The sequence below is a fragment of the Taudactylus pleione genome, unplaced genomic scaffold (assembly GCF_031769625.1).
Source record: "Taudactylus pleione unplaced genomic scaffold, aTauple2 ptg000106l, whole genome shotgun sequence".
In the NCBI taxonomy this organism is placed as follows: Eukaryota; Metazoa; Chordata; class Amphibia; order Anura; family Myobatrachidae; genus Taudactylus; species Taudactylus pleione.
The window spans coordinates 1,921,293-1,937,050 of NW_028284508.1; the positions used below are offsets into that span (position 1 = coordinate 1,921,293).

Consider the following 15,758-nt stretch of genomic DNA (forward strand, 5'->3'; position numbering starts at 1 on the left):
TCTGTGTGCAAATGTGACTGTATCTTCATGCGAAATGCTACGTTAGTGTCAGTGGCTCTTACACTGTAACGTAGTATTAAGCATGCAGATACAGCCACAGTCATACGCAGAATATAGGCATGCTGTATATGTAATTTTATTCAGCATAAGCTGCTTGTGCGTCCTATTCGCATCACTTTTTGCGAATAAGATGCATATGAAGGGGGAAAAGTCTGACAAATAGACGCTCTGCGCTATTGAGTAGCATGGCGCTCACACGTTATGTGTAACGCGACTTGTAGCACACAGAGGATAGGTGTACGTTGACACACATGTACATTCATTAAAGCTTACCGATACAAATGGTGACAAATCTGGGGAGGATTCTGGGTTTGAGTATCATCCTCATACAAATGATACTGAATCCGAAGGAGCTAATAAGTTTGCCAAAACGTGGTATTGATTGAGAAAAGCAGAGGATCTAAGATTAAGATCTACGAGTAAGCCTCGTGGTACTCCAACTGATAGAGGTAGAGAAGAGAAAGTGAATTCACAGAAACGAACACTGACAGAACGATTAGATAAGTAGGATTAGAAACAGGATAGAGCTTTTTCCTGAAAACCCTAGGGATTGTAGTGTTTGTATGAGAAGAGTGGCCAACACTGTCAAATGCAGCAGAGAGATCTAGAAGAATAATAATGGTCTTTAGACTTAGCAATGATCAGATCATTCGCTACCTAAGTCAGTGCTGTCTCAGTGTAGTGTTGGCCTAAATGAAATGGATCCAATAAGTTCTATGAGTGCAGAAAGCATGGGAGGCGAGTGTAGGCAAGTCTTTCAAGTAGCTTGGAGGGGCAAGGGAACTGAGAGATGGGATGGTAATTTGAAAGAGCGTTAAGGCCATAATTTTTATTTTATTTTTTTCAGAATAAAAGTAATCACTGTATGCTTCAACATTGATGGGAAGATACCACTAGAGAGAGCTTACAGATTTTAGTTAAGGTTGGGATGAGCACAAGAGACAGAGGATATTGAAATCTCTTGTGATGATGGTGGGAATAGAGCCAGGAAAAAAAGTGTTCAAGAAATTGTTTATGTGGGCGATAGATAGCAACACGCAGAGAGAAAGGGGTGAAAATCCTGATAGAATGTACTTCAAAAGATGGAAATGTGAGTGAGGGAACCTGTAGTAGAACTGGTGACCGTGTGAGAAAAATCCATATATATGGATACAGTATGTTTGTTCTTAAAGGTGTGTGTTTTTTTTTTTTTCACAGACTGTGATTGCTAAACTGATTCTAGGTGCTAATGGGTTGGGTACGGCATGCTGGCGCTAGGGGACAGAATCCCGGACACCATGGTTAGGATCCTGATATGGTTAGGATATCCTAACCCTCCCTGCACCCTAAACCTAACACTTCCCCCAGTGCCTAAACCGAACCCTAACCATCCCACTAGTCCCTAATCCCATTACTTACCATCGGAATGCTGGTGCCGGGATTCTGACAGGTGTCGGGATTTCAGTGCAGGCATTCTAAGCGCCGGCATCCCCGCTGTCGGTATTCCGACTGCATTCTGTACTAATTATTGTTTGCAAGGCCAAGTGTTGGTTCATGATGAATAGACATAGGTTATTATACTCTGAGGGGCTGAGAAGCAAGCACTAAAATAGTTAATAGACTGAAACCACCCCCACACCCCCTTATATACCCTCCATTTCCCCTAGCTCAGTGGTTCTCAAACTCTGTCCTCAGGACCTCACACAGGTCACGTTTTCCAGGTGACCCAGCAGATGCACAGGTGTATTCATTACTCACTGACACATTTTAAAAGATCCACAGGTAATTATTTCACTTGTGATTCTGTGAGGAGACCTGGAAAACATGCATTGTTGCATTACAGCTGTTGCTGTATTGTTGCTGGTAATGTGCATCCTATTACTTCCAGTAGGATATTAATGTGCCACGTCACAAAGTACACATCATTTGAGTATGGCTCTGCAAACATGAGTCCAGTGGCCATCCAAAGTCATCATATCTCAGTCCAATAGAGCATCTTTGTGTTGTGGGGGAATAGGGGATTTGCAACATCAATATGCAGTTGACCATTCTGCAGCAAATGAGTGATGTGATTTCACCATGGACCACATTCTCTATGGAAGTTTACAGAAACAAAGGATTTAGGCTGTGCTGTGGGCATAGATGAGTCCTATCCAGTAATAGAAATGTGTACTAAAATGAAGTGGCTACTAAGGGCTGCATTCAAATAGCACCATGTACCTCCGGAACTCGTTCCTGCAGCTTTGCGTGTTACTTCTCGTAAAGCTCTTTTTACTTGCAGCTTATGTAGGTGCAAGCAGAATCAGCCTACTGTAACTGGCTGGAAAATTTGTAATTCAAGCTTCTGATGCCAGCTTGCGTGTAATTTAATCCGGCCCTTATTGCACATATCAGATAGTTTTTGCTCCTGAAACCATACCCCCCAATTGATCATTCGGGTTATGGGTTCTCAGTATGTATATACATTTGTTTATACTAATACGTATGTTCAGTGATCCAGCTGCTCTATCCAACGCTGCCCAAATCTGACTATCTCTTGGGTGGTCAGTTTATAAATCATTATTTTTGGCAACAATGGTATACATTTTAAAATATTCCAAGATTCTTATTCATATTTTATTAACTTGTGTTTTGTTAACCTCTCCCTTTCAACTTTTTGCAATATACATTGGTTTCTGAAAGTCAACTGCAAGATTACACCAGTTAGTGTTCCATGACAAGATGGTAGTGTAACTCTAATATATTCAGTTTTTTAGTATTCTCTTTGTGTACTTATTCATTTTTACTATGCAGTACACAATGTTGCCTTCAATTTGTTTCCTGCAAATTTTAAGCAGGTTGTTTGTTTTCTGATGTGAAATAGAGAGCATAGTTGTAATAATACATTGTAATTTTTAATTTCCAGTGACCACGATGATGAAGTAGCCAGTTTGGCAAACAGTATGAGCAGCTTTTGCGGAAAGGGGCAGAGTCCACGACTACTTGTGAAGGACTGGAAAACCAAAGTATCACCACGTGCTTCACCAAAACCTTACAGGAAATCCATGAAAGATGACATGTATGTTTAATACTAATTTACAGAAATAGTTATGTTATCCAGTAGGTTTTTGGTACACTATGCCCTTTTTAAGGGACTAGGAAGAATTAATGTAAAATTAATTTAATTGAAATACCATGAAAAAGACTGAAAACAACAAAAACTTAATTACAAGTAAGAAAAACAAACTGTATATCTAGAATTTAATATTATTGCACATTGTTGACGTTGTGTAATACAGGACAGTAAAAGGTAGTATGTAAATTACTATCTCTGTAGTTTCTATATGAATCAACTATTTGCCATCCCTATGAAATGGGGTATCCACTACACAAATTCAAATACTGTATATAGTAATAATTATTGTAATAGTTAAATCTAAATGATGTGCAAATGTGAAACAGTATTTGACAACCTCTCATCCTTTTTGTATCTACAGCACATATTTTTACTGTATGCATTTATATTTCATGCATCACCCTGTATCCATGAATAAATGTCATTATATGTGTACACTGACCTATGTCATCTATACGGTCGACTCCGTCACAGCATTTATGTTGAGGAGCGCCTAAATACATGGTAATACCTACTTTTAGACACACAATTAAGACTCTGTGCAGGTTCAGCTTCCTGAAGATTCTGATTTCTCTGGGGTGCAGGGGGAGGAGGTTGGTGGGGACTCTGAGACTCTAGTTTTGGCAATCCGAATTGTTTTGTATTTCCAGGATCTGGTGGAACCTGAAATTCCTTTGGTTTCCCTGTTGAAACTTCAGCTGTTCTTTTTTCCTCGATCTCTCACTTTTCAGATTTCCTGAGAGAGGCTTTGGAAAAGCCGGATCATCATTTTCAAGTGCCAAAGATCTTTGCTTTGTCATATCCTTTCTCTGCGGAAAATTTGAATAAGTGGCGGACTATGAGTGGATGTTCCGAACGCTCGGCTGGCTAAGGCTACTACTATCTCCATTCCTAATGCAGCGTCCTTGAAGAATGGCTCTGATCAGAAATTAGGGGATTTTAGGTTGATCTTAGTCACTGTTGGGGCGTCTTTTTGGCCTGATTTTAGCGGCTGCCTGGGCTAATGAGGTAATAGAGAAATGGCCTGAGCAACTCAGTGAAGGGCTACAGTCCAGGTCTCCCAGAAAAGACTTGTTGCCTTTAGTGGATTTATGTAGGGACTTGATGTTCTTCAATACTGACATGGTCATGTATGTGGCTTTTGGTTTGTCCCAGATTTCTGCATTGGCTGTGGTTGCTAGACACACTCTGGTGTCAAAACAGGCTTTGGAAACATTACCTTTTACCAGATCTTTTCTATTTGGTACAGGTCTTGATGCATTATCACTGATGTTTGTAGCAGGTAACAACTATTTCCTTCTTGTGAAGCGAGCCATGAAACCCAGAGGACATTTTCACATCTCCAGTAGGACACGAGGAGCTCTGGCACAAGGCTACTTCTCTGGTACTTGTGGGGGCTTTCAAAAATTAGAGCGCTCAGGACAGGGTAGGCATCCTGGGCCAAAGCTTGCTGAAACAGTCAGCATGACTGGACTTATGGGGATCCAGCTGCTCTGCTTCCGTGACCAGTGGATGGCTATGTCCTTGTATCAGTGGGTGGGGAGCATCATCGAGCAAGGTTATATCCAACGGGACCATCATCGAACAAGGTTATATCCAACCCTCTGCCCAAGTGGATTTTGTTCACGCTGCTTCCATGTGACAAAACCAGACAGGTCGCCCTTCAAGTGCCAATCTCTTCCTTCCTGTGATTGGGAGTGATTGTTCCTGTTTTGCCAGACAAGGCTGGGTTGGGTTTTATTTGTGCTTGTTCTTGGTCCCAAAACTGGACTTAACCTTTCTGCGCATCTTGAACTTCAAAACATTAAATTTACATCTGAGGTTTACCAAGTTCTAGAAGGAGTCCATTAGTACGGTCATTAATTCCACGGGGTAGAACGAGTTTCTTGCTGCCATGGTTATAAAAGACGTGCTTTACATATCCCAATCTCGAAGGGCATCCCTCAAATTAGCTGTTGGCAAAGATCATGACCATTCAGGGCTCTGGACAGAGCTCTACAGGAGTTCACAAAGGTCATGGTTGTTATGGCAGCACATATGAGGTCTATGCTCAGAATCTGATAAGATGGGTGATGTCTATAAGTCTAATCTCGTCACAGAGCATGATCTTCCTGGGTCTCCTCTTTGACACCAGACGTCACAAGGTATTCTTGCCAGAGAACAAGATTTTGGCTGGTCAGAGGCAGGTTCTTGTCCTTGTCTCTGCCAAGCGGCTGTCTTTTTTTTTTTTTGGTCTGCATGAAGTTGTTGGGCAGGATAGTATCTTGCTTCGAAGCGATTCCATATGTGCGCTACCATTTGAGGAACTTTCAGCTGCAACGTCTTGCACATTGGTCTCTTGAATCCCAAACATCTCAAGTGTTTCAATTGTCAAATACAATTTGCTAATACCTGCTATGGTGGCTCAGCGATGCAACCTGGAACAGGGTTGACCTCTGTTGACCTGACAGTGGACCATAGTTGAAGGTTTGGGGTGCTGTGATGCCGTATCTTTGTCTGCAAGTGGTTGGTCTCGGGCAGAGGGAAGTGAAGGGCCATTCATCTGGCTCTCTTGCAGGCGCACACTCACCTTCGAGGACGGCCGCTCAAGTTCCAGTTGGACAGTGCAACGGCCGTGTCATGCATCAACCACCAAGGAGAGAGAAACAAGCTCTATGGCAATGGCAGAAAAGGACTAGATCTTTTGATGGGCGGAAAGACGTACCAGTGATATCGGCAGTGTTCAGCCCAGGCGTAAACAATCCGGCCGCAAGTTTTTTAAGCCAGTACAAGATTCTGCTGAATGGTCCCTTCATCAGGAGGGGTTCGACCAACTCTATGGCATGCACGTGAGGCATCCTACAGCAATCCTTGGTGACTGCGCTTCCGAACAGATGTACTCAGTCAGGGCCCATTTATTCATCAACATTTATCTCGGTTGGCCTTGATAGCATAGCTGTTGAAGCCATGATTCTCCGGGCTAAGGGCTTCTCTGATTATAAAATTCAGACCATGATTAAAGCCTGACAACTATCCTCTGCTGCAAATTACCATCGCATTTAAAAGCTTTACATCTCTTGGTGTGAATGGATAAGGGCCCATATTACTTCATTCAACTTGGCTCATTAGCTGTCATTTCTGCCAGCTGAGGATTCATGTTTCAGACCTTTCCATATTTTTGAAAAGTACGTTGGCTGCCATCCCCGAAGTTAAGACCTTTCTTTAGGATGTGCTTCATGTCCAACTGCGCAAATGAGAGGTTGGACGGGCGACTAAATAGTCGGTGGCCAGATGGATCACGGTGACCATCCCACAAGCATATGTTTCGAAGGGGGCTCTGATTTCAGATCTAGTGGCCAATTCTTCCAGATTGGTGAGTACTACTTGTGTGCCACTCCATGGTGCCTATGTGGAGCAATAATGCAATGCTGGTCCTCAATCCATACATTTATGAAGCTCTACAAATTTAGTTTTTATGTAGTTAGAGATGTTTTGCACAGAGCGTACCCTCACTTATGGGGGTGTATTTGGTACGTCCTCTTGGTATCCAGTGTCGTCCAAATAGAATGATAGAGAAAATAGAGTTTTTGGTACACACCTTTGAATATGTTTCTCTTAATCCATCTGTGGGACACTGTCTGGTATATTTACTAAAGTGAGAGTTTTTAGAAGTGGAGATGTTGCCCATAGCAACCAATCAGATTCAACTTAACATTTATCTAGCACCTACAAGAAGATAATAGCTAGAATCTGGTTGCTATGGGCAGCATCTAATCTTCTAAAAACGCTCACTTTAGTAAAAATACCCGTATTCTCTCCCTTTCTGTGTTGCACTTTGTTTTCACACTCGTTTGGGTATTACTGCTGTGTTCTCTCTCTCTCTTATGGGTTTATTATGTCAAATCTAAGGTTCTTTGCACTGTGGAATGTAGAGGGGACAGCCTACACAAGTTTAGTTTGCACTTGTGCCTGTTCTTTGAACAAAGCCTTCTACACACCATATTATCCAGTGTCCCTAGATGGATTAAGAGAAACAGATTTGATGCGGAGTACTAAAAATCATATTTTTCAACTAGTTGGGTGTGTACCCATTAGATTATTTTTGCAAAATAAGTTTATGAAATCTGCCAGTTAGAATGATGTTTCTTTCAATTTACTGAATTTTTGTGTGTATATTCAAGAATGTAAGAATCGAAATAATAAAGATGCCGTCCTTGTTTAAAAAAAAATACTTAAAACACACTAGCCAAGATATGAAAAAGATGACATTAGAGCATCCTGCATTTCCATCCTGAATCTGAACTAGTGCAGAAGTCTCCATATTGTGTATACCCATTTGCAGTAATTTTACCTGTTGAGGTTACTTATAGGCGCGATTTTTGAAAAGCAACTTTGCAGCATTCAAAGCAATACCATTCCTGCTAATTGCCTATTAAAATTAAGATCTTACTAGGGAAGTCCTTTTTGTATTTCAATTCTTTACCATGCTTAGCTAGGGCTGTTTTTTTGAGATTTCAGAATGTAATAACCATCCTTGAATTTGTGTTTATTATTTCAGGGACCTGCCACAATCTCCAAAAATATCTGATCTCAAGGTATGACAGGACTTCAGTTCTTCTCTGTACTAATTCAGTACTAATTTGTAAATAATATATTTGACATATGTTTTCTTAACACAGATGTGTTTAAATATGGTAATATTTAAATAGGCTGCATTTTAAAATAATTTTTAAGATATTTTTTTTTTTTTTTTTTTTTACCACGCAGGCAAGTTGCGAGCAGCATGATGAGTTGATGGCTCTACTGTACAGTCAACAGAAAGAACTTTCAGAGCTTCGGCAAAATCAGTTGGAGCTCATTCAGAGACTCACTGATCATTTGGATGCAGCTCAAAGCTCCATCATGGGCCACGTGGAACGTGTGATTGACAACCAGCAAGAACAGGAGCGTATCTTTTAATATAGTCTTAGAGGCAGTTTTCAACTAGAGCAAATATGTCCTAATAGTATTTTGGTCCTGACGTTTTGCCGGTTATTGTTCAGAATTTTTCTTCTCTTTCCCCATCTTTCCCATCTCCCCCTATTTCTCCTGTCTCTCCCTATTGTTGTCCCTCTTCCTACATATTCAACTATTCTTACCCCTATCCCCCAACCATATTTTGTCCTTATTTTTCTCTTCTCCCATTATTCCTCCTGTCTCCCCGTATTATAGCCCCTATTCTTTCCGACTCCCCCTAATATTGCCCCTATTTTGCCATCTCACTGTATTCTTCATGTCTTGTCCTATTCTTCTGTCTATTCTTTCCATCTCACCCATTCCTCCCGTCAAACCCTATTCCTCCTGTCTCCCCCTATTTCTTACCCTATTTCTTCTGTCTCCCCCGTATTCTTCCCTTTCTCCCCTACTGATTCCGCTCTTATCTTACGTTATTATTAGTTTCCTTTTGTCTCTCATTCCTGTCTCTTTTTGTCCCCCTCCGCCTGTCTCCCCTGCGTTGTCTTTTCTTGATGCGGCTGCTGAGGGTACCCACCGATTTTTCATGTCTACCTCGTTTAAATTACACCATCCTTCCCCCACCCATTGACTGTGCTGCTGTGAGGAGAGGGAGAGAGCTCGGCTGTAGACAACATGTTCAGCAGTATTATATAGATATTGTTGAATTAAATTTATCAAGGACTTGTAGCGTTTATTTTTTCAAAAATCACAATATGATTTTGCATGAATACTACTACAATTTGCTGTTTACATGAATACTGTACTACTAAGCAAGTATGCTTTTTTTTTTTTGTCTTTAAGTGGTGTCCCCACATTGAAATTGGTTCTTGGGAAATTTAGAGAGCAAAAAACCCTAAATTTCACCTTTGTCAATGTGGATAGCGCTGGGCGTTAAAGCCTGAAACTACCACCCTTTTTCATTCCCGATAAATTAACGTGTCTTATTGCATTCCCCCCTAAGTGCTCCCAGCTGTCTTGCTGAGCATGATTTGTGATTACTTGCTAATTGAATTGTGATACGTTGGATATAGTTAATATTTCTTCTTTATTGGATTCAGTACTGTCTTGGGAAATGGAATTGAAATCCGTTTAGCCTCCGGTTCAAATCCTGACAGCAGATGCCAGACAGAATGAAGGTCCCAAAAAGTAACAATAATTGGAAAAACCAATCATCAGTTTAGTGATTCCTTCGTGGGGCACTCTTTTGTACATAACTGATTTGTTAGTGTAATTAAAAAATAGCTTTTAATATATTTCCAATAAAAGAATAGGGATTTGTTGTGCTCATTTATAAAATATCTAATCGAGCTAAAGATTAGATATGAAGAACCCGACTGGGGCAGGTAAGTGCCCTAACCCTCCCTTGTCCCCTCCCTAACCCTCCTTTAGTGGTGCCTAACCCTAACTTCCCACCCTAGTGCCTAACCCCAACCCCCTCTTACCGCTCCCTAAACCTAACCCTCCCTCCCCAGGGGTGCCTAACCCTAAACTCCCCTCTCCCGAAACCTAACCTAGTCTGACTCATAACCCCCCCTCTCCTCCCCTCCCCGTGGCTAAGGCTGAATTAGCCCCGGACTTAACTCGTTCGGGATGGCGTCCTCAGGGTTCCGTCTTCGGGATTAAGATAAGCGCCGGTAATTCGTTGCCGGGATTCCAATGTCGGTATTGAGACCGGCCGCCGCCAGTCTCAACACTGCATCCCCTGTCTTGGCTCACATATCTCTCCCCTTGCTGTGTTCATGTAGCGTTTAAGCACAGGTCTCATGGCTCACGTTATGTCATGATACTCTTCCTGTGTTTAGATGAATGTTTTCTAGCCTTACATGTTATGTCACATTACTCTCTAGTAGGCAGGGTACTGCTATGTTACTCTTTCCTTGTCTGGATTGAGCACTGAATTTCTGGACCACATGTTCTAATATTCTATCTCAATGTTTAGTATTAAGTTTTTTCACTTATGGGATATTTTTCTGTTCTGGATTGAGTACTGCTTTCAATGCCCATATTTTTAGTTTGGTTTCTCTCTCTCTCCTTGTCTGGATTGTGTACTGAATGTGTGGTTCACATGCTCTGTCATAATACTATCTTCATGTTTGGATTGGGTACTGACCTTTCTAGATCATATGTTATAGGATATTACTTTCTCATAGACAGAGTACTGCTTTCCAGGCTCACATGTTACTTCTCTCTTTATCTGCATGTTAGATTACAATAATCTCTTCAATTCTTAATCTGTGCATTGATTTATTGGCTAACAGGATACAGTATGTTTTCCTGTAGTTCTCATGCAACTTAATGTAATTTTTTTTGCAATGTTCTGCCCATGTTCTGATCGTGACACTGCTTCTTGTATTAAATGGGATATAACTATAAAGTTTTATGTCGCTCTCTATTTATGTGCTGTATTGACTTCTGTGCTAATGTTATAGCATGGTGTTTTCTCTATATAGATTGAGAGTTACCTTATGGACTACTTTCTTTTTTGCATGGTACTCTCTCCATTATATAAAGAATGGTTTAATTAGCTAACATATTATTGCGTACTAAAATCTGAGCACTTTTATTGTCTATGAAGATTATTTGACTACACTCTCCACTTTAATGGTGGATTGCTGATTTTTGCTTACTACTTTAACCTGCCACTGTACTCCCTTCCCATTTTTCCGGTGAGTAGTGCTCCTGTATTCTTCTTTCACAATCCTCTCTTATGATATTAACTGCCTTATGTCAAGTCCAGGCTTTTCTTGTCTGGTGTATTCTGTTATTGTAAACTCCCCTTTTTCATTATGGTGGAAGATTGCTTCTGGTCCCTGGATATGCTCCAGGTTACACATACAGACTACTATTCAAATTGTAAGTTATGACCAGGTGTCTTATGTGCGATTCGTACATCTTAGAAGCAAGAAACACTCCATTCAGATTGGTTTGTGAGCTATAGAGTGGTGCCTGTCTAGAGAATGGTCGCCAGCTCAATCAGTTGCTGCTGTTCTGTTTAGCTGGTATGCTTAATATAAATCAGGGAGGCGGTCCTGGTTGTCCCTTTCTGGGTTTTACCCATTTTCCTTCTAAGAAACTAGTGAATGAGTCATGCACTTGTGGCAGGTCACCAAATCTAGGTGGTTTTGCTATGTTTCTTCATTCTTGTTATGTGACCGTCCATACTTTCTTTTGGACTCTTCAAGTGATCACTTTTAAAAGGTATTATAAGTTCTTAATATTATGTATATGTAGAACCTGTTAATAATGCTTTTAAATATATGTTTGCACACTATTGTGTTTTTATACTTGCATGCACATCAAATGCAATTAACCAATGAAAAAGTGCAGTCCGGTATTCCAGCAGGATAATGCACCGTGTCATCGGTCCCAAGTTGTCCAGAATTGGTTCGAGGAGTATTCTGGAGAGTTCCGACGAATGGTGTGACCACCACGTTCGCCCTACATGAACCCAATTAAGCATTTATTGGTATGTGGTGGAGAGGTCCAAAAGATTATGCACCTACAAATATCAGGGGGCTATGGGAAGCTATCCAGACAGCATGGGTCAACATCTCTCCAGAGGTCTTCCCTCCACTTGCTGTACTTTGTCAGGCTAGAGGGGGTCGTACACGATTCTAGGCATCTATTCCACGACTTGACACTTTAACCACTTAACTGACAAACAAAAACATCTGCACAGAAATTGTTTAGAAAGTATTTATAACATCCCATCCCCATCAAAAATAACCCCCTCCCCCCCTGTGTAAAAGGATTCCTGCACTAACAACCCCCACCCTCCTAGTGGTAGCACGTGCCTGTGGAAGAGCCTTCACTCCCAGGGACAATGGGTGCCCAATTTAGTACCCCCCCCCACATGTCATTGTATATATGTAAATTAAAAATTCTAGGTATTCCCACCAAACCAAAAAAATATTTTAAAACCCTGCATTATCCCCCCAGGGCCGAAAGATGCCTCCCCCAGTTGCCTAGCCCCGCCCCTTCACCTTTCAGAGTGCAGCGGAGATGATCAGTCCCCCCTGCAGCAGCTGATCTCTGTACTTGCAGAGTGAAACTACTGTATGTTTCCCCCCTCGCACTTTCGGTGCATACACCCCTGAGCGCCATTCGCACAGCATTCTGGGGCGCGATTCCGGCAGTGATGTCAATGGTCACAGACCGCCACATCACTTTCAGTCTGGGGAGAGAGAGGAGATCCGCTCTGCTCTTGTGCAGAACGGATCTCCTCTGTTAAATCCAGGGGACAGAGCGGGTTGTGGTCGCATGAAGCACTTCTGGTATCGGTCGCATTACATGTGACCACGCCAGTTAAGTGTGCTTTACTGGCAAATAATCATTAGTGACTATCAGCTGTTTTTAGAATGTGCTTCTAATTAAATGATCCCATACATCTGACGGCCGTTTCATCAGCAAATCTGTGAAATAAAACGTGTATTTCACTGATGCCCCGACATCAGGGAATTGAGGAATTGGCCCAGTACATCGATGTGTGGGGGCCTTAACTTTGAGGAGCTCCAGTTCCACAGGCAGATCGTTATATATCATTCTTTCCAGCTTCTGTAGGCTCAACTATTTTATACATATTCTTAGCTGATTGTGTGTACACAGGACATTGGCATACAGATTATTTATGCATTGTATTTATTTCCTTATTGTTGTTCTTTCCTCGATCCAATTTTCATTTAGTTTTACAAATGTATTTTTTTTAATATTACTTATTTTACTGGAATTTATTGTCCTACATCAGTGCTTCCTCTTATCATTTTTTACATTTTTACTGATTTTTTTGAGGGTCATCAGCCTACTTTTGAGGTAAGCAGCAGGTATGGGTCAAATCTAATTGGTCAGTTTAGTTTATATTGAGGTTGGACACTATTACACATTAGCGCCTGGTTTATTCTTATGTTGACAAGTATAGGCAGTCTGTGCAACGCGGCTTGTGCATGATCTCCCTGTGGGAGCTTTGGCAGAGTCAGTCCTACAGTGCCATTCTTTAGGTGATACACCAGCATGCATAGCACCTATAGATATATTTATGTTCATGATAGGTCTTATTTATATGGGTCTGCTATTCTCCTAAATTTATAGGCATCTGTATAAATATGTATGGAATAATATACTAAGACTGTTTGTGCTATACAGAGGGCATGGACATGGGCAGACACTGCTGTTGTGTATACTGAGCTTCAGGTAGCTCAGTGTACTTTGTTATGAAATTTTCCCTTTCCCCCTTGGCTGTACTCCACTGCTGTGGCTCAGCTAGCAGACACGCAGGCTCACGGAGTACAAGGTCCCAGGTTCAGATCGCCCTGAGCACATTGTCTAGTATCCTAATTAGTAATTCCTAATTCTTAAAGGTAGATAAGTTCATTTAACTTACCTGGATCCTATTTCAAATATCCAATACGTCTGCTATGGTTCACATTGTATTGCTTGTCCTCTTTAGATTGTCATAACAGATGTTCTGTATGAGAGGCAATTGTGTGTGCCCACCCCACATCCATTGGGTTGTCTTCTGTACTTGATATGTATAGTGTAGGTTTCTGTATACTGCTTGAGTATTTAATGTGCTGTAACAACTGCATCACTGTTCTATACACTGGGTATGTGTCTCATGCCCAAAAGAGTTTATAGTCAACCTTTTCTGGTATAGCTTTTCTGCAATCTTAAAGAGGCAGAACTTTGTTGTGTCACTGCTGTATAAACTGATGGGTTCACTGATTGTTTCTTCCACACTGGATGCAGATGGTATAAAGAGTTAAGATGCATACACACGGGACGATTCGCTACATGAACGACATCGTCCCCTGTGTCCCCGGCAGGGGTGTGCTCAGTGTCGTTAATGACCCTGAGCAGAAACACTGAACAAAATCAAGAACGATTTTCCAGACACCCTCCCTCATCCCCGAACATGTTCAGCCTGACAATATCGTCAGGTTGGACGGAAGGTTAGGGCGATGAAAGATAACTACAAACTGGAGCGAGCATTGGTCGTTATCATTCATGGTTTTGGGGCTGAAACTGAACGATTTTTTTGCCGACTGAACGATAACGATTTCGTTATCGTTCCGTTGTCCAAAAAACGCTGCGTGTGTATGCAGCATAAGACTAAGTTGAGCCTGTGCTATTAGTAAGGGTGAAGCCATTCGTCTTAGTCAGACTTCTATCCATTACTGAAAGTTTTTTAACAGGTTATGCAGTCTATTCTGATATCTGGGGCTTTCTCTAATTGTGACTTTACCTTTCTTATATGCAATTGTCAATTATTCACTCCCTAGAGGGAACCAGATGGCCACAGATGAAGCGTGACCAATTTTATCTCAGTGAACTTGTTGAGGGGCCTACTTGGCATGTTCTGGCAATGGTTAGTGCAAGCGGGTAACTTATCTAGGTGGTTGTCCTCCACACTTCCCTAGCGGTGTCTTTTACAACATTGCCTTTCCTGTGGTACGGGCACAGTAGGTCCTCCCCACAATTCAGCCAGTGCAGTGGTCCGGTAAATAGATATTTAGGTATATCTTTTACTAAAAGACTTTCTCCTTCATCCACTAGGGGACACTGGAGACTTAGTACAATGGGGTATAGAAGTGGGTTAACCGGGAGCTGGCACCTTTAAAAAATCTGAATGGTAGCTAGCTCCTCCCTCTCTGTACCCCCCTACAGGCAGTCTAAAATTGTGCCCTGGGAGCTGGACCTATGCTCCTTAGGGCTCTCTCACATTGATACTACTATCAGCATATTGTGGGCACAGACAGGCAGCTCACTGCCCCTGCTTGTCTGCGCCGTTGGAGCTGCTGGGGAGACCTCACCGCAGCTGCTTGCGGTGTGTGCTGAGGTCTCCTGCTACATGCGGCACATGTCGCGGGCTCCCACAGCAAAGCCCGCCGCCTGCAGCATAAGGCAGGTCAAGGTTAGTGTGTCCTGGCTCCCTGATTAGCAGGGAGCCAGGACGATTAGGCGTGCATACATAACAAGCGGTCCGCTAGCGCTGAGAGTGGGCGCCATAGCGGGGGGGGGGGGGTGGAGCCTAAGCAAATCTTCTGCTCCTTCCAGCAGCCTCAGCACTTCCAAAGGGAGGCTGGAGGCCATTTTAGCACTATTCATTAGCGCTGGAAGGGTCATAGCATATCTCCCTCTATGCCCCTTTCCAGTTCTTAGAGTCTCTGTATTTCTATGATCTCTGTATCTCACTGTCCCTTCACCTGTGTGTGTGTGTGTGATAGTGTATTGCAGTCATGTCTACCAAGGGTTCTAAGGCTGCACAGAAATCATTCTCCTGCAAGAATTGTGCAGAGAAATTCACACAGGGACAGTCTAATAATTCCCTGCTGTGTGACAAGTGTGTTTCTCAGTCTCAGACTGCTGACTCACCGGTTCAGCCTATATGGTCTGATCAATTGACATCTGTTATGTCTAATCTGTCTGCAGAGCTGGAAGCAGCTCGCAGAGACAGGGAGGTGCTCAGAAAGACATCTTCCGAACCAGATTAGGCTCGTTCATTAGCTAAGTCTGTTGAGGGACTTACAAGGGTAATGTCCCAGGCCCCTCCTACAGCCTTGTCTTATAATGTCCCTAGTAAGAGACTGATTCAGAATCCCTTGCAGTAAGATGAATCAGAGGAGGAAGAGTTGCA

At 42.2% G+C, this 15,758-nt stretch overlaps 1 protein-coding gene across 1 annotated transcript in view; it reads left to right on the plus strand.

Moving 5' to 3' along the window:
• EDC4 (enhancer of mRNA decapping 4) overlaps positions 1-15,758 on the plus strand; it is a 516,382-nt gene that overhangs the window by 308,211 nt on the left and 192,413 nt on the right. Inside the window, exons 19-21 of the mRNA XM_088470908.1 lie at positions 2,945-3,097; positions 7,692-7,728; positions 7,901-8,081. Of these exons, the coding sequence (XP_088327034.1) occupies positions 2,945-3,097; positions 7,692-7,728; positions 7,901-8,081 (371 nt within the window). The remainder of the gene's footprint in view (positions 1-2,944; positions 3,098-7,691; positions 7,729-7,900; positions 8,082-15,758) is intronic.